The 17470-nt window shown below is 49.1% G+C and overlaps 1 protein-coding gene across 6 annotated transcripts; it reads left to right on the forward strand.

Moving 5' to 3' along the window:
- Nucleotides 1-861: 861 nt before the first annotated feature.
- SUMF2 (sulfatase modifying factor 2) lies at nucleotides 862-17382 on the forward strand. Of its 6 annotated transcripts, XR_009215057.1 has the most exons (10): nucleotides 862-943; nucleotides 4704-4860; nucleotides 9429-9633; nucleotides 10688-10732; nucleotides 11122-11272; nucleotides 13232-13287; nucleotides 14518-14602; nucleotides 14780-14924; nucleotides 15514-15667; nucleotides 15959-16025. XR_009215057.1 is itself a non-coding variant. In XM_058444674.1 (9 exons), exons 1-9 carry the CDS (start codon nucleotides 874-876, stop codon nucleotides 16041-16043), a joined length of 918 nt encoding a protein of 305 aa, XP_058300657.1. In that variant the 5' UTR covers nucleotides 862-873; the 3' UTR covers nucleotides 16044-17382. The 6 variants fall into 6 exon arrangements, 5 of the variants coding, with proteins under 5 accessions (XP_058300657.1, XP_058300646.1, XP_032613894.2 ...); XM_058444674.1 differs by lacking the exon at nucleotides 15514-15667 and having other exon boundaries at nucleotides 4704-4869; nucleotides 9519-9633; nucleotides 15959-17382; XM_058444663.1 differs by lacking the exon at nucleotides 15514-15667 and having other exon boundaries at nucleotides 15959-17382.
- The last annotated feature ends 88 nt before the right edge of the window (nucleotides 17383-17470 follow it).

A 17470-nucleotide genomic window follows, 5' to 3' on the forward strand; every position in this document is an offset into this window, starting at 1 on the left:
ATCCAACAGTACCCTATTGTTAAAGTATTTGGTTTTAAAATTTTTATGCTAATATAAATGCTTAAGTAATTTAAAATATTGAAAGCATCCCTGTTGGTATAAATTTCTGAGTAAATGCATTGGATCAGTTGGACTTTGAACGCTTTTGAAATGGCTTTGCTAAAATGCTCCCGCCACAAAGTTGTAGGAAATGGGAAGAGGAGTAAACTAGAGGCAAGGGAGTTGAGAGAGCTGCAAGTGTAAAGGGCAAAAACAGGCAGAGGTAAAAAGATGATGGAAGGTGTGGTGACTAAGGGCTACGGTTGTTAGGTGAAATTTGAGATTGTAGGCCAACTATTTTCAAGCTTCTGAACTTATGCAAAATATTCATCCCAAAATCTCTAGTGTCATATTTTTCTCACCCAAATTACTACGTTTCCACGAGATTATTTATATATAGTTGGTCTATCTCTGCAGTCCTTGAAGGTGAAGTTGTGTGTTACTAGGCTGTGTTTTGGGGTGTCAGCAGTGGCCTGAAGTGAGTTGTGCAATAAATGTTAAGTTGAAACCTCCATTCTGGTCTTGCAATGGTATGACGCACAAAAGCAATCTTAAGGGGAATGTATACTGTCCAAAGGTTCAGAAAAGTAGTGAAGGGGCCTCTGGAACGGCGGGGACCCTCAACAACGTGGTTTTCCTTAATTCCCTGGGCGGCCCTGAGGGTGGTGTGGCCAGTCCTCTGCCTCGTTCCGTCAGTTTCTTCCTGCTGAACTGTTGGGTGCAGGGCGGGTGGTGGAACAGCCTGCGCATGTGCATAGTGGTCGACTGCCGCTGAGGTGCATGAGGGCGCATGCGCAGCGGAGCCGTGGGTGTGCGCGGCGCAGCGCGCCAGTCATGATGCCCCGGCATGGGTTAACGCTGCTGTCCCTGCTGTCGCTCTTGGTCGGCGCGTGGCTCAAGCTAGGTCAGTGAAACGGCCGTCCATCCCGGGGGCGCTGGGAAGGGGATGGGGCGCTCCGCCCTGGCGGGAGAGAGCCCGAGGCCCCTCTGTCGGCTTCCGGGGTGCGGCTGCAGCGGCCGGCTGGGGAGGTCGCTCTCGGTACGCTTGGCGCCTCACCGCCTTGTACTTTTCAACTTCTTGCTGTGGAATCTTTCAAACCTAAAAAAGGGAAAGAGGCCGGGCGCGGTGGCTCGAGCCTGTAATCCCAGCACTTTGGGAAGCCGAGGCGGGTGGATCGCTTGAGGTCAGGAGTTGGAGACCCGCCTGGCTAACGTGAAACCCTGTCTCTACAAAAATACAAAAAAAAAAAAAAACAACAAAAAAAACTAGCTGGGCGTGGCGGCGGGCCCCTGTAATCCCAGCTACTCAGGAGGCTGAGACAGGAGACTCGCTTGAACCCAGGAGGCGGAAGTTGCAGTGAGCTGAGATCGTGCCATTGCACTCCATCCTGGGGGACAGATCGATACTTTATCTCAAAAAAAAAAAAAAAGGGAAAGAGGAGAATATAACGAGGAACGACCCCCGCACCCACGTACTCCTCGGCCAGCTTAAATAGCTGACAGTTTGTGGCCAATCCTGCTCCTGCGGAATCGCACACTCCCCCTCTCCTGGAGCCATTTGGAAGTGGGTCCAGACATTATCCCATTTTATTCTAGGGATTTATTAAGCTCGAATAGTCAAACCGTTTCTCACCTAAAATATTGACAGTGCTTCTTAATAATATATCCAGTCTGTTCAGATTCATCTATTATCTCATAAATAGTTTTTAACGTTTGCTGGCTGAATTAGGGACAAAATAAAGCTCATACATTGCAATTGTATGTTATTTCTTAATTCCGATTCAATCTGAGATTTCCCTACTTACTCCTTTTATTTGTTTATTTTTGGTAGGGCGGGGGGGCAAGGTCTCGACGTGTTGCCCAGGCTGGAGTGAATGGTTCCATCATAGCTGACTGCAGCCTCAAGCAATCCCTGCCTCAGTTTCCAAAAGTGCTGGGATTACAGGCGTAAGCCACCACGCCAGGATGATCCGGTTTTTTCCCTTTGCAATATATTTGTTAAAGAAACTGAAAATGGGCCGGGTGAGGTGGCTCACGCTTGAAATCCCAGCACTTTAAGAGCCCGAGGCGGGCGGATCACGAGGTCAGGAGTTCAAGAGCAGCCTGGCCAACATGGTGAAACCCCGTCTCTACTAAAAATACAAAAAATTAGCCGGGCGTGGTGGCGGGAGCCTGTAGTCCCAGCTATTCAGGAGGCTGAGGCCGGAGAATCGCTTGAACCGAGGAGGCAGAGGTTGCAGTTATCCGAGATCGGGCCACTGCACTCCGACCAGGGCAACAGAGCAAGGCGCCGCCTCAAAAAAAAAAAAAAAAAAAAAATTCAAAAAAAAACAACGAAAAACTGAAAATGGATGAAATCACTGTGAGTGTGTCAGAATAAGAGATCCAAAGATAGGATCTTGAGGAACATCAAAAGACCAGGACTCTGCCTTGAAAGAAGTTGTAGTGCTTAGACATCCTTTCTTGGAAAGACACTGTGAAGTGGTGCGTCAAGCTGAAGCAGTGTGGCTTATTGGAAACAGCACCGTAAAGAGACCTAAATCTAGTCCTGTCTTCTGCTAACCAGCTCTTTAAGTCATATTTCCTTTTTGGGTCTTGGTTTGCTCCTGTGGAATAAGGAGGTTGAAACAAAGACCCTTTTTAAATTTTATTTATTTATTTATTTTGAGACAGAGTCTTGCTGTGTCACCCAGGCTGGAGTGCAGTGGCGCGATCTTGGCTCACTGCAACCTCCGCCCCCCCCCCAGGTTCAAGTGATTCTCTTGCCTCAGCTTCTGGAGTAGTTGGGATTACAGGTGTACACCATCATACCTGGCTAATTTTTGGTTTTGTTTGAGATGGAGTCTCGCTCCTGTCACCCAGGCTGGAGTGCAGTGGCATGATCTCGGCTCACTGCAACCTCCGCCTCCTGGGTGCAAGCGATTCCCCTGCCTCAGCCTCCTGAGAGCTGGGATTACAGGCACCTGACACTATGCCCGGCTAATTTTTGTATTTTTAGTAGAGACGGGGTTTCGCCATGTTGGCCAGGCTGGTCTCGAACTCCTGACCTGAGGTAATCTGCCCGCCTCGGCCTCCCAAAGTGCTGGGATTCCAGGTGTGAGCCATTGCACCTGGCCAGTCCTTTTTAATTCTATGATTTTCTGAGGCATTCATACAAGTCTAAAGGTGCTCATTCAACTATTTGTCAATAATTATGCACTTATGGCAGAGGCCAGGGATATACTGTCAAACATATATGTATTGTATGCTTCTCTTCTGGCGCATGTAATGGTGAGAATCACTAAGAACTGATAAGAGTTCAGTAAGTGGAGAGGAAGAGGCAGAGAAACAGCATGAGCAGAAGGATGGAAAGAAAGTGCTAGATGTATTTTAGGGTAGAGTGTCTAAATTCGCCTAGCTGGGACAAGGGCTTGTGTAGAGGAATAAAGAGGTAAGTGCAAATCTACCATGTGTTCAACATTTCACCCATGATGTTTTATTGTTATTATTATCTTTTTATTTTTTATTTTTTGAGACAGGGTCTCACTCTGTCACCCAGGCTGGAGTGCAGTGACACAATGATAGTTCACTACAACCTTGAACTCCTGGGCTCAAGCAATCCTCCTGCCTTAGCCTCTGCACCCTGTCTCTGAGCCATTGCTCCTGGTTCCATGTTATTTTAATTGATACAGCTACTACCTAAGAGATAGTGAGATATTATCCCTATTTTTCATACTTACTTTTTTCTTTTATTAATAAGCTATGGTGGCCCATAGATATCCCCATTTTTCAGATGAAGAAATTGAATCTCAGCTGGGCATGTTGGCTCACACCTATAATCCCAGCACTTTGGGAGGCTGAGGTGGAAGTATCATTTGAGCTCAGGAGTTTGAGACCAGCCTGGGTGACGTAAAAAAACCCCATCTCTACAAAAAAATGCAAAAATTAGCCAGGTGTGGTGGTGCACACTTGTGGTCCCAGCTACTCGGGAGGCTGAGGTGGGAGGATTGCTTGAGCTGACAGGGTCAGAGGTTGCAGTGAACCTAGATGGCACCACTGCACTCCAGTCTAGGTGACAGAGAAAGATCCTGTCACAAAAAAAAAAAATAAATAAAAAGAAAGAAACTGAATCTCAGATTAAGTAATTTGCCTAAGGTTTCCCAGCAAATTAAGTGGCAGAACAAGAATGTGAAGCCAAACAAACAAAACGCAAAAGGAATTTTCTTTCTTTCTTTCTTTCTTTTTTTTTTTTTGAGACAGAGTCTCGCTCTGTTGCCCAGGTGGAGTGCAGTGGCACGATCTCGGCTCACTGCAAGCTCCGCCTCCTGGGTTCACACCATTCTCCTGCCTCAGCCTCCCAAGTAGCTGGGACTACAGGCGCCTGCCACCACGCCCGGCTAATTTTTTTTTTTGTATTTTTAGTAGAGAAGGGGTTTCACCGTGTTAGCCAGGATGGTCTTGATCTGACCTCGTGATCCACCCGCCTCAGCCTGAGTCTCAAAGTGCTGGGATTACAGGTGTGAGCCACCGTGCCCAGCCCAAAAGGAATTTAAAGCCAGATTTTTAAGCCTCCACATTTTTTGTTGTTTTTTTTATACCATCATGAGTATTGCATATGATCCAAATATTACCACTTGTTTTATATATATGCACGTATTACTGGTAACTCTCTTTTTTCTCTGCAGGAAGTGGACAGGCTACTAGCATGGTCCAACTGCAGGGTGGGAGATTCCTGATGGGAACAAATTCTCCAGACAGCAGAGATGGTGAAGGCCCTGTGCGGGAGGTGACAGTGAAACCCTTTGCCATTGACATATTTCCTGTCACCAACAAAGATTTCAGGTACATCAGGTATCCTTCCAGGAGGAATGAAGGCCCTCTCTAATCTCATTTTTTCTTTTTTTTTTTTGTTTTTTGTTTTTTGAGACTGACTCACTCTGTCACCCAGGTGCTGGAGTGCAGTGGCGCAATCTCGCTCACTGCAACCTCCACCTCCCGGGTTCAAGCAGTTTTCCTGCCTTCGCCTCCCTAGTAGCTGGAATTACAGGTGTTCACCACCACGCCCAGCTAATTTTTTTTTTTGTATTTTTTTAGTAGAGACGGGGTTTCACCATGTTGGCCAGGCTGGGCTTGAACTCCTGACCTCAACTGATTTGCCCACCTCAGCCTCCCAAAGTGCTGGGATTACGGGCATGAGCCACTGCACCTGGCCTCATTCTTAATATCTAAAAGAAAACTAACTTGTTCACTGTCATGTGTCATCTTGGCAGTGTACTATGGGATAAGTGTTATATACATTATTCAGATGAAGAACCTGAAATCTAAAGAGGTTTGACTGAGTCTCTCAGTTAGTGGATGAACTTGGCCTGGAACTCAAATCCCTGGGCTCTTGAGCCAGTGCATTTTCCATTACACTGGGCATAGCACTGAGAAATATAAGCAAACGCCAGTCACTCAACAGAACCCTCTTCTACATGGGGAAAGGGATTGGGAGAAGGGACATCATAGTAGAGTCCTTTAAATTTACCTTATAGGCCAGGTGTGCTGGCTCACACCTGCAATGTGAGCACTTTGGGAGGCTGACGTGGGAGGATTGCTTGAGCTCAGGAGTCTGAGACCAGCCTGGTAACATAGGGAGACCCTATCTCTGCTAAAATAAATAAATAAGTAAGTAAGTATATAAATATACATACATATATATATATATATATACAAAACAATCCATCTTACCCTGACAATCTGCCCGCTGAAACTTACTAAACCATACCAAAGTATATGAAAATTCATTTTATTACTATTATTATTATTGTTATTATTTTTTTTTTTTTTTTTTTTTGAGACGGAGTCTTGCTCTGTCGCCCAGGCTGGAGTGCAGTGGCGCGATCTCGGCTCACTGCAACCTCCGCCTCCCGGGTTCACGCCATTCTCCTGGCTCAGCCTCTCCGAGTAGCTGGGACTACAGGCGCCCGCCACCACGCCCGGCTAATTTTTTTTTTGTATTTTTGGTAGAGACGGGGTTTCACCGTGGTCTCGATCTCCTGACCTCGTGATCCGCCCGCCTCGGCCTCCCAAAGTGCTGGGATTACAAGCGTGAGCCACCGCGCCCGGCCTTATTATTTTTTTGAGACAGGGTCTGGCTCTGTCACCCAGGCTGAAGTTCAGTGGTATGATCTCAGCTTGCTGCAGCCTCTGTGTCCCGGGCTCAAACCGTCCTCCCATCTCAGCCTCCTGAGTAGCTGGGACTACAGGTGTGCACTACCACACCCGGCTTATTTTGTTTTGTATTTTTGGTAGAGACAGGGTTTTGCCCTGTTGCCCAGGCTGGTCTCGAACTCCTGGGCTCAAGTGATCCTTCTGCCATGGCCTCCCCAAATGCTGGGATTATAGGTGTGACCCTATATGTGTGACCCATGCCTGGCCTTGAAAATCCATTTTATTTTATTTATTTATTTTTATTTATTTATTTAGAGACACAGTTTTCCTCTTGTTGCCCAGGCTGGAGTGCAATGGTGCGATCTCAGCTCACCGCAACCTCCGCCTCCTGGGTTCAAGCGATTCTCCTACCTCAGCCTCCTGAGTAGCTGGGATTACAGGCATGCACCACCACGCCCAGCTAATTTTTGTATTTTTAGTAGAGACAGGGTTTCTCCATGTTGGTCAGGCTGGTCTCGAACTCCTGACCTCAGGTGATCTGCCTGCCTTGGCCTCCTGAAGTGTTGGGATTACAGCTGTGAGCCACCACGCCCGGCCGAAAATCTATTTTAAAAGCCCAATTTTTCACTTCTGTTTGGTTCAGTGTTTTTGACCTCTTAAATGGAGTTAATAACAATAACACCAGTTACATCTACCTCTGATGGTTGTTGTGAGATTAGATATGTGATGAAGGGCTGGATGCAGTGGCTCACGTCTGTAATCCCAACAATTTGGGAGGCTGAAGTGGGAGGATCACTTGAGCCCAGGAGTTCGAGACCATTCTGGGCAACACAGACCCCATCTCTACTAAAAATTAAAAAAAAAAAAATTAGCCCTTCATGGTAGCACATGCTTGTAGTCCCAGCTAGTAGGGAGGTTGAGGCAGGAGGATCACTTGAGTGTGGAAAGTTGAGGCTGTAGTGAGCCATGATTGCACCACTGCACTCCAGCCTGGGCAACAGAGACATCCTTTCTCAAAAAAAAGGTATGTGCTGGAGACCTTTCAAAAAAGAGACACATTCCCCACCCTTACATCTCCTGCTCAGTGGCTTTATTCATGATTTCCAAAAACAGGAGATAACTCACATGATCTTCAGCTGGTAAGTGTATAAACAAAATATGGTATATCCATACAATAAGATACTACTCATCGATAAAAAGGGACAGACTACTAATGGCAACAACATGGATGAATCTCAGAAGCCTTTTGCTAAGTGAAGGAAACCCCAGCCAGACCCAGAAGACTACATACTATATGATTCAAGTTATATGGTGTTCTGAGAAAGGCAAAACTATAGGGACAAAAAAACCTGGTCCGTGGTTGGTGAGTTGCAGGGAAATTTTTTTGGAGGTGACCGATGGAACTATTCTGTATCTTGATTATTGTAGTGACTATATGCTTTGTCAAACTCACAGAACTGCCGGGCGCAGTGGCTCATGCCTGTAATCCCAACACTTAGGAGCCCAAGGTGCGTGGATCACTTGAGCTCAGAATTTTTAGACCAGCCTGGGCAACATAGTGAGACCCCATGTCTATAAAATTAGCCAGGCATGGTGGCATGCACCTGTAGTCACAGCTACTTGGGAGGCTGAGGAGGGAAAACTGCTTGGGCCCAGGAGGTCAAGGCTGCAGTGAGCTGTGATTATGCCACTGTACTCCAGTCTGGGTGACAGAGTGAGACCCAGTCTCAAAATATAAATAATTAAAATAAATCGGGAGGCCGAGGCACGAGAATCGCTTGAACCCAGGAGATCGATGTTACAGTGAGCAATGATTGTGCCACTGCACTCCAGCCTGGGTGACAGAGTGAGACCTGGTCTCAAAAAAATAAATGATTGGCTGGGCACAGTGGCTCACACCTGTAATCCCAGCACTTTGGGAGGCTAAGGCAGGCAGATCACAAGGTCAGGAGTTCGAGACCAACCTGACCAACATGGTGAAACCCCATCACTACTAAAAATACAAAAATTAGCCGGGTGTGGTGGTATGCACCTGTAATCCCAGCTACTCAGGAGGCTGAGGCAGGAGTATCGCTTGAACCCAGGAGGTAGAGGTTGCAGTGAGCTGAGATCACGCCACTGCACTGAAGCCTGGGCCATAAAGTGAGACTCTGTCTAAAAGTAAGTAAGTAAGTAAGTAAATAAATAAATAAATAAATACAAAATAATTTGGGCGCAGTGGCTCATGCCTGTAATCCCAGCACTTTGGGAGGCTGAGGTGGGCAGATCATGAGGTCAGGAGTTTGAGACCAGCCTGGCCAACATGGTGAAACCCTGTCTCTACTAAAAAGACAAAAATTAGCTGGGCATGGTGGTGTGCACCTGTAATTCCAGCTACTGGGGAAGCTGAGGCAAGAGAATCGCTTGAACCCAGCAGGTGGAGGTTTCAGTGAGCTAAGATTGCACCACTGCACTCCAGCCTGAGCAACAGAGCAAGACTCTGTCTCAAAAAAAAAAAAAAAAAAAATTGGCCAGGTGTTGTGCCTCACACCTGTAATCCCAACACTTTGGGAGGCCGAGGTGGGTGGATCACTTGAAGTTAGGAGTTCGAGACCAGCCTGGCTAACATTGCAAAACCCTATCTTTACAAAAAATACAAAAATTAGCTGGGCGTGGTGGTATGCGTCTGTAATCCCAGCTACTTAAGAGACTGAGGCTAGAGAATCACTTGAACCTGGGAGGTGGAGGTTGCAGTGAGCTGAAATTGTTCCACTGCATTCCAGCCTGGGCAACAGAGTGAGACTTTGTCTCAAAAAAATAAATAAATAGGCCAGGTGTGGTGGCTCACGCCTGTAATCCCAGCCCTTTGGGAGGCCGAGGCAGGTGGATCACTAGGTCAGGAGTTTGAGACCAGCCTGGCCAACATGGTGAAACCCTGTCACTACTAAAAATACAAAAATTACCTGGGCGTGGTGGCAGGCACCTGTAATCCCAGCTACTCAGGAGGCTGAGGCAGGAGAATGGCATGAAACCGGGAGGCGGAGCTTGCAGTGAGCCGAGATCACACCATTGCACTCCAGCCTGGGCGACAGAGTGAAACTCCATCTCTAACTAAATAAATAAACAAATAAAATAAAAAATTAACCTCACAGAACTAAACACTGAAGAGAGTGAATTTTACTGTATGTGAATTTGTTGTATTCTAATTTAAAAGAAAATCACTCAGGCTTCAGGTTAATTCCTTGGCAATCATGAACATTCTGTGGTGTAACTTACAGGACAAGGATATCTGAAGTTTCCTGGAGCAGGAGAAGATGGGGTGGGCACAGAACCTCACCAGCTGAACCAGCTGAACTATGTCTTTCCAGGGATTTTGTTAGGGAGAAAAAGTATCGGACAGAGGCTGAGATGTTTGGATGGAGCTTTGTCTTTGAGGACTTTGTCTCCGATGAGCTGAGAAACAAAGCCACCCAGCCAATGAAGGTGAGAGAACCTGGTCTTACAGCTGAGGGGATAGGAGTGGGACCTGGACAAGGAATCTTGTGGGACATGGGTTACCTGGGACACAGTGGAGAATCAGACCTGAGAGCTGGAGGCAGAGGGGAAGCAAGAGAAACTCACCATGGAGCGTCAGATCAGTACACACTCCCAGGAAGTTAACCCTGAACCCAAGTTAGCTCTTGCCTAAATGTCCAAGTCAGGATAGGGTCCAAGGAACTTGAATCAAGAGATCACCTTGGTGCGCCGGGCGTGGTGGCTCATGCCTATAATCCCAGCACTTTGGGAGGCTGAGGTGGGTGGATCACCTGAGGTCAGGAGTTCAAGACCAACATGGCGAAACCCCGTCTATACTAAAAATGCAAAAATTAGAGAGGTGTGGTGGCATGCTCCTGTAATCCCAGCTACTCAGGAGGCTGAGGCATGAGAATCGCTTGAACCTGGGAGGCAGAGGTTGCAGTGAGCCGAGATGGCACCACTGCACTCCAGCCTGGGTGACAGAGTGAGACTCTGTCTCAAAAAAAAAAAAAAAAAAAAGATCATCTTGGCAAACCAACCTCTAATAAGGGTGGTAAGATGGGCTCTATAAAGATTCCAGTCTCAGCTGGGCCCAGCAGCTCATGCCTGTAACCTCAGCACTTTGGGAGGCCGAGGTGGGACAATTGCTTGAGCCCAGGAATTCAAGACCAGCCTGGGCAACACAGATCCCATATCTACAAAAAAAAGAAAAAAAAGAAAATTAGCTGGGCATGGTCATGCACACCTGTAGTCCTAGCTACTCAGGAGGTTGAGGTGGGAGGATCACCTGACCCCAGGATGTTGAGACCACAGTGAGCTGTGAAGGTGCCACTGCACTTTAGCCTGAGTGACAGCAAGATCTTGTCTCAAAAAAAAAAAAAAAAAAAAAATTTCAGCCACAGCCTTACTTAGACCACCTGAGTCTCAGCCTGACGTCTCTGTTCTGTGGCCTGTGGTTCAGTCGGGGAGGTGCCTTTGCTGGGCCAGAGCATCTTGCAGTCGGTCTCCTTCTTTTTTGCAGCCTGTACTCTGGTGGCTTCCAGTGGAAAAGGCATTTTGGAGGCAGGTAAGGGCTGATTCCGCTACCTCATTTTCTACTCCTGCTTGACTCTTTTATTCTCCAGGCCCAGCCTCCTCTCTACCCCTCTTATATCCAGGAACACTGAGTTTCAAAGGAGGATAGGGGAATATCACGGAAATCGCTCAGCAGGCCTGTTTCGCCTGCCCGAATCCTGTTTCCTGTTACCCATCCATTTCTCCCTTCAGCCTCCTGTAGTCTCTTTTTTCTGACTCCGACCACTCGTCACTCACCCGGCTCTCTTCCAGCTCTCTTGCTCCATCTAGTGGTAAAAGCTGAACGCGGGCGCCCTAAACCTAGCGGGCCTCCGACTTAATGCGCTCCCGGAAGCCTGTCTGCGCTCTCGGAAGCCTGTCTCACTTAATCCTGGCTGTCAGCCTGCAGGTCCTGGCTCTGGCATCCGAGAGAGACTGGAGCACCCAGTGTTACACGTGAGCTGGAATGACGCCCGTGCCTACTGTGCTTGGCGGGGAAAACGGCTGCCCATGGAGGAAGAGTGGGAGTTTGCCGCCCGAGGGGGCTTGAAGGGTATCCAGATGATAAGGCGATTTTCCTTTATTCTTCTCCCCATCCTGTCCAGCATGAGGCGCTTTAAAGGGTGGGAAGGGGCTGGGCGCGGTGGCTCATGCCTGTAATCCCAGCATTTTGGGAGGCTGGGGCAGGAGGATCACTTGAGGCCAGGAGTAAAAGACCAGCCTGGGCAATATAGGGAGACCCCGTCTCTCCGAAAAATACAAAAATGAGCTGGGCCTGGTGGCATGTGCCTGTAGTCCCAGCTACTCAGGAAGCTGAGGCGAGAAGATCCTTTGAGCCTAGGAGTTCAAAGCTGCAGCGAGCTATGATTGCACCACTGCTCTCTGGCCTGAGTGACAGAACAAGACCCTGTCTCAAAAAAAAGGGGGGATGGGGGGTGGGGCAGGAAGTGTCTGTGTTCCCTAGAGCAGTGCTTCTTAAGCTATCTGTGGTGGAGGACCAGTGTTTTTTTTATTTCTAGTCCATCTCAGACTGATATATTTATAAAATACCATAAAAATTAATAACTGGAAAATTGAAAGAACAGACATAAAATATCTTATTGGAAATTCCACAGACATGTTACATTTCAATAAATATAACTAGAGCAACATAGCATAAGGAAAAGGAAGGATTACCAAGACTACACACCTCTGCCTCTGGGGTACAGGGATTAATGTTAAGAATCACTGTTTGCAGCCGGGCGCAGTGGCTCACGCCTGTAATCCCAGCACTTTGGGAGGCCGAGGTGGGTGGATCACGAGGTCAGGAGATCGAGACCATCCTGGCTAACACAGTGAAACCCCGTCTCTACTAAAAATACACAAAAAAATTAACTGGGTGTGGTGGCGGGCACCTGTAGTCCCAGCTACTTGGGAGGCTGAGGCAGGAGAATGGCCTGAACCTGGGAGGCGGAGGTTGCAGTGAGCTGAGATCACGCCACTGCACTCCAGCCTGGGTGAGAGAGTGAGACTCCATCTCAAAAAAAAAAAAGAATCACTGTTTGCTCCTAACTCGGTCATTTGTCATTCTGCAATCCTAATTACACAGAAAGTTAGGACTGCAAAAAGCAACTCCCCACATTAAACCCCTCTACACAATCTTTCAGTGAATACCAGGTACATCAGTGATCAAAGTTTTTTGTTTTTTGTTTTGAGACAGTCTAGCTCTGTCGCCCAAGGCTGGAGTACAGTGGCATGATCTCAGCTCACTGCAACCTCCGCCTCCTGGGTTCAAGGGATTCTCCTGCCTCAGCCTCCCTAGTACTTGGGATTACAGGCACCTGCCACTACGCCCGGCTATTTTTTTTTTTTTTTTTTTTGAGACAGAGTCTTGCTCTGTCGCCCAGGCTGGAGTGTAGTGGCACGGTCTCCGCTCACTGTAAGCTCCACCTCCTGGGTCACGCCATTCTCTTCCCTCAGCCTCCCGAGTAGCTGGGACTACAGGCGCCCGCCACCACGCCTGGCTAATTTTTTGTATTATTAGTAGAGACAGGGTTTCATCATGTTAGCCAGGATGGTCTCAATCTCCTGACTTCGTGATCCGCCCACCTCGGCCTCCCAAAGTGCTAGCATTACAGGCGTGAGCCACCGCGCCCGGCCCTTGGAAGTTTTTAATATGACCTGTGAGGTTGCCTCTGGCTCATTCATTTATGCAATCTAAGTCCAATGTCAAGTTTCTCAATTTCTGTACTTTTCTCAACATGAACTGATAACAGATGCTTTATAAACTGGCTCAGGTCTGAAGAACCATGCTTAGGATTGCATTGCCCTGGAGCACATGAGGAGGCTAGGGCCCTCTAACGTAGTTCAGCGAGTGGAGAGGATGGGCATGGGAAATAAAAGCAGGTCATTCACTCTCTTTTTTCTCATCACCCTCTAACTTCCTTTTGGTTCCCTCACTCTTTCTGTGTTTTTTTTCCTTCCCTAATTCTTCACCTCCCCCTCCTCTGCTGCCTCCTTGGTCTCCTCGCAGGTCAAGTTTACCCATGGGGGAACCGGTTCCAGCCAAACCGCACCAACCTGTGGCAGGTAAGACCTGCGTTCCTCCTTTCACCAAGCATCGAGACCTGCTGGAGGCTGGGCACTGTGTTGTTAGGCCACGGCATCCAGAGGGCTTGGGTTCTAATGCAACTGATGACTCATAAGCTGGTAAAGCAAAAGACAATGGGTCATAAGTACTTTCTTTTTTTTTTTTTTTTTTTTTTTTGAGACAGAGTCTCTCTCTGTCGCCCACGCTGGAGTGTAGTGGTGCGATCTTGGCTCACTGCAACCTCCGCCTCCCAGGTTCAAGCGATTCTCCTGCCCCTGTCTCCCAAGTAGTTGGGATTACAGGTGCCTGCCACCGCGCCCAGCTAATTTTTTTGTATTTTTAGTAGAGATGGGGTTTTGCCATGTTGGCCAGGCTGGTCTCAAACTCCTGACCTCAGGTGATCCACCCACCTCGGCCTCCTAAAGTGCTGGGATTACAGGCATAAGCCACCGTGCCCAGCCAGCATAAGTACTTTCTATTAAAGATTTGTAGGGCTGGGTGCAGTGGCTCATGCCTGTAATCCCAGCACTGTGGGAGGCCAAGGCAGGTGGATCACCTGAGGTCAGGAGATCAAGACCAGCCTGGCCAATATGATGAAACCCTGCTTCTACCACAAATAAAAGATTAGCTGGGCATGGTGGCATGCACCTGTAATCCCAGCTGCTTGGGACTTGGGCAGAAGAATCACTTGAACCCAGGAGGCGGAGGTTGCAGTGAGCTAAGATCATGCTGCCACTGTACTCCAGCCTGGGCGACAGAATGAGACCCTGCCTCAAAAAAAAAAAAAAGTGAATAAATAATAAATAAAACTAAAATAAGCAAACAAAAAAGCACTGTCCTGAGAAGGCAGGCAGGAGTAGGCTGCAGTGCTCAGGCATGAGGCGGGGGGCAGGATGCGGAGGATCCTGTCTTCTTGAGGCTCTGTGGCATGTGGGGTTCCAGGCAGAAGGCAGGATGTTGCTGAGAGTGGAGAAGTCAGGTGCGGGCTGGGCTTGACCTGGAGCCCTGTGGGTACAGGGGAAACACTCTTCCTAATCCAGCAGGGGGGTCACCCTGGGGTTGTGAGGTGATGGGTTTGGGAGCTCTGGATAGGAATCTTAGGTCACCGCCCCGTGCCCTTCCCCTTCCCCAGATGCGACAGCAAGACGACCTTGGTTTTCCTCTGGATAGGCATGAGGACCTGCTTTGGGATAGGTGGTAAATCCTTTACCCTTCCTTTCTCCCATCAGGGAAAGTTCCCCAAGGGAGACAAAGCTGAGGATGGCTTCCATGGAGTCTCCCCAGTGAATGCTTTCCCCGCCCAGAACAACTACGGTAAGAGCTCTCTTGGGCTTGCGACCGTGCCCACGAACTGGCTGCTGGGACCGTCATGTCTGAGAGAGGAGGCAGAGGGAAGCACCTCCCTTCTCCCAGTTGGCCCCCAGGACCTCAGAGGGTAGGCGGGGTGGTCTGTGGGTCCCAGCCTGGCCTGACCCGCCAGTGGGGCTGCAGGGCTCTATGACCTCCTGGGCAACGTGTGGGAGTGGACAGCATCACCGTACCAGGCCGCTGAGCAGGACATGCGCGTCCTCCGGGGGGCATCCTGGATCGACACAGCTGACGGCTCTGCCAATCACCGGGCCCGGGTCACCACCAGGTGAGGGGCTTGGTCCCAGGCAACGCGGGGCCTTGTAGCTGGAGGCTGAGATCTGAATCCTGGTCCCCAAGTGCCCCCACCTTCACACCACCAACCGTCTGTGTGAAGGTTGGTCCCAGCACCTCCCTGAGCCTGTGCCCAGTTGTGGGTACGGAAAAGAAAGCCAGCAGCACTTGCTATGAAAAGCAAAGGGACCCAGGACACCTTGTGACTCTCTTGCCAGCTCTTGGTACCCAGGGAGACTGTGTGTGGCATCTTAATTAGGGGGTTTCTCCTCTTGTCCTTACCACTAGGTGGGCAAAGGGAGGGAAGTAGAATGACCACACCAGTAGGTCATTACTGGTGGTCATGGACTTACTGACTCTTCAAACCGGTGGGCACATGAAAAATCTTTTTTTTTTTTTTGAGACAGAATCTTGCTCTGTTGTCCAGGCTGGAGTGCAGTGGTGCAGTCTCAGCTCACTGCAGCCTCAAACTGCCAGGCTCTAGCGATTCTCCCACCTTAGCTCCTCAAGTATCTGGGACTACAGGCGTGCACCACTATGTCCAGCTAATTTTTGTAGAGATGAGTTTTTGCCATGTTGCCTAGGTTCGTCTCATACTCCTGGACTCAAGCAATCAGCCCGCCTTGGCCTCCCAGAATGCTAGGATTACAGGCGTGAGCCACTGCACCCGGCCGCGATATTCTCATTGCTTGTGGACAGATTTTCTCTACTGAGCTGTTGTCAACTGCTAACATAGAAGTTAGTCACTGTCTTTTCTGCCCTCCAGTGCTGTCTCTCGGGGGCCACTGTCCCTCCCCCTACTCTTGCAAGGCTCCTTTTGTCCCAAAGCCCCTTCTTGTCCCCTTTCTCCCAGGACTGGCACAGGCTCAGGACCTGTCCTCACACCAGGCTTCTTTCCAGACCATGCCCTCCCCAGCCCTCAGGCTCCCTGATCATGGCGGGCCCTGCGGGTGAGGCAGGGAAGATGGGTAAGCCCCTAGGCCTCTTTCTCAGGACGTGTCTGTCCTCTCTCCCCTTCTCTGCTGGCAGGATGGGCAACACTCCAGATTCAGCCTCAGACAACCTCGGTTTCCGCTGTGCTGCAGATGCAGGCCGGCCGCCAGGGGAGCTGTGAGCAGCCAGGTGGTGACAAGGAGAAAAGCCCTCCAGGGTCACTGTCATTCCCTGGCCACGGTGCAAACAGCACAATTCCAAGCTAGGGAGCTTCAGCCTCAGGAAAGAACTTCCCCATTCCCTGTCTCTCATCCCTCTGTGGCAGGCGCCTCTCACCAGGGTAAGAGAAGACAGCCTCCTGTGTTTTGGAGAAGGGGCCCAACGTGTGTTGACGGTGGCTGGGAGCCAGGTGTTTCTCTTAGAGGCCAAGTATTATTGACACAGGATTGCAAACACGCAAACAATTGGAACAGAGCGCTCTGAAAGGCCATTTGTTAAGCATTTTTTTTTTTTTTTTGAGACGGAGTCTCGCTCTGTCGCCCAGGCTGGAGTGCAGTGGCGCGATCTTGGCTCACTGCAAGCTCCGCCTCCCGGGTTCACGCCATTCTCCTGCCTCAGCCTCCCGAGTAGCTGGGACTACAGGCGCCCACCACCACGCCCGGCTAATTTTTTTTTAAATATTTTTAGTAGAGACGGGGTTTCACCGTGGTCTCGATCTCCTGACCTCGTGATCCACCCACCTCGGCCTCCCAAAGTGCTGGGATTACAAGCGTGAGCCACCGCGCAAGGCCTTGTTAAGCATTTTAAAATCTATTCTCTCCCCCTTTCTCCCTGGATGATTCAGGAAGCTGACATTGTTTCCTCAAGGCAGAATTTTCCTGGTTCTGTTTTCTCAGCCAGTTGCTGTGGAAGAATGTTTTCTTCGTGGCCTCATCTGTGGTTTCATGTCCCTCTGAAAGAAACTAGTTTCCACTGTGTAACAGGCAGACATGTAACTATTTAAAGCACAGTTCAGTCCTAAAAGGGTCTGGGAGAATGAAATGATGTACTAGGTGAAGCAGTGCATTGTGGGAATCACAAAGCAAATAGTACTCCAGAAAGACAAATACCAGAAGCTTCCTATTCTTTCTTTTTTTTTTTTGAGACAGGATCTTGCTCTATTGCCCAGGCTAGAGTGCAGTGGTGATCACGGCTCACTGCAGCCTTGAACTCCTGGGCCCAAGCAATTCTCCCACCTCAGCCTCCTGAGTAGCTGGGACTACAAGTGTGCACCACCATGCCTGGCTAATTTTTTGAATTTTTGTAGTGATGGGATCTCACTCTGTTGCCCAGGGTGGTCTCGAACTCCTGGCCTCAAGCGATCCTCCCACCTCGACCTCCCAAAGTGCTGGGATTACAGGTGTGAGTCACCTCGCCTGGGCCCCCTTCTCCATATGCCTCCAAAAACATGTCCCTGGAGGGTAGCCTGCTCCCACACTGTCACTGGATGTCATGGGGCCAATAAAATCTGCGATTGTGTATCTCAGACATTTCTTTGTCTTTGATCCTCACCCTGTGACCCTAAGAGAAGAAGGCCTGAATGTCAGTAACTCTGGGCCTCCCCTAAAG

This window comes from Hylobates moloch, unplaced genomic scaffold, assembly GCF_009828535.3.
Source record: "Hylobates moloch isolate HMO894 unplaced genomic scaffold, HMol_V3 SCAFFOLD_1, whole genome shotgun sequence".
Lineage (NCBI taxonomy): Eukaryota > Metazoa > Chordata > Mammalia > Primates > Hylobatidae > Hylobates > Hylobates moloch.

Coding starts and splice junctions, on each gene's coding strand:
- SUMF2 (XM_058444663.1), top strand. CDS start 874: ATGATGCCCCGGCATGGGTTAACGCTGCTGTCCCTGCTGTCGCTCTTG. Junction 9,634..10,687: donor AAGCCACCCAGCCAATGAAG/GTGAGAGAACCT, acceptor TCTTTTTTGCAG/CCTGTACTCTGGTGGCTTCC. Junction 14,603..14,779: donor CCCCGCCCAGAACAACTACG/GTAAGAGCTCTC, acceptor GTGGGGCTGCAG/GGCTCTATGACCTCCTGGGC.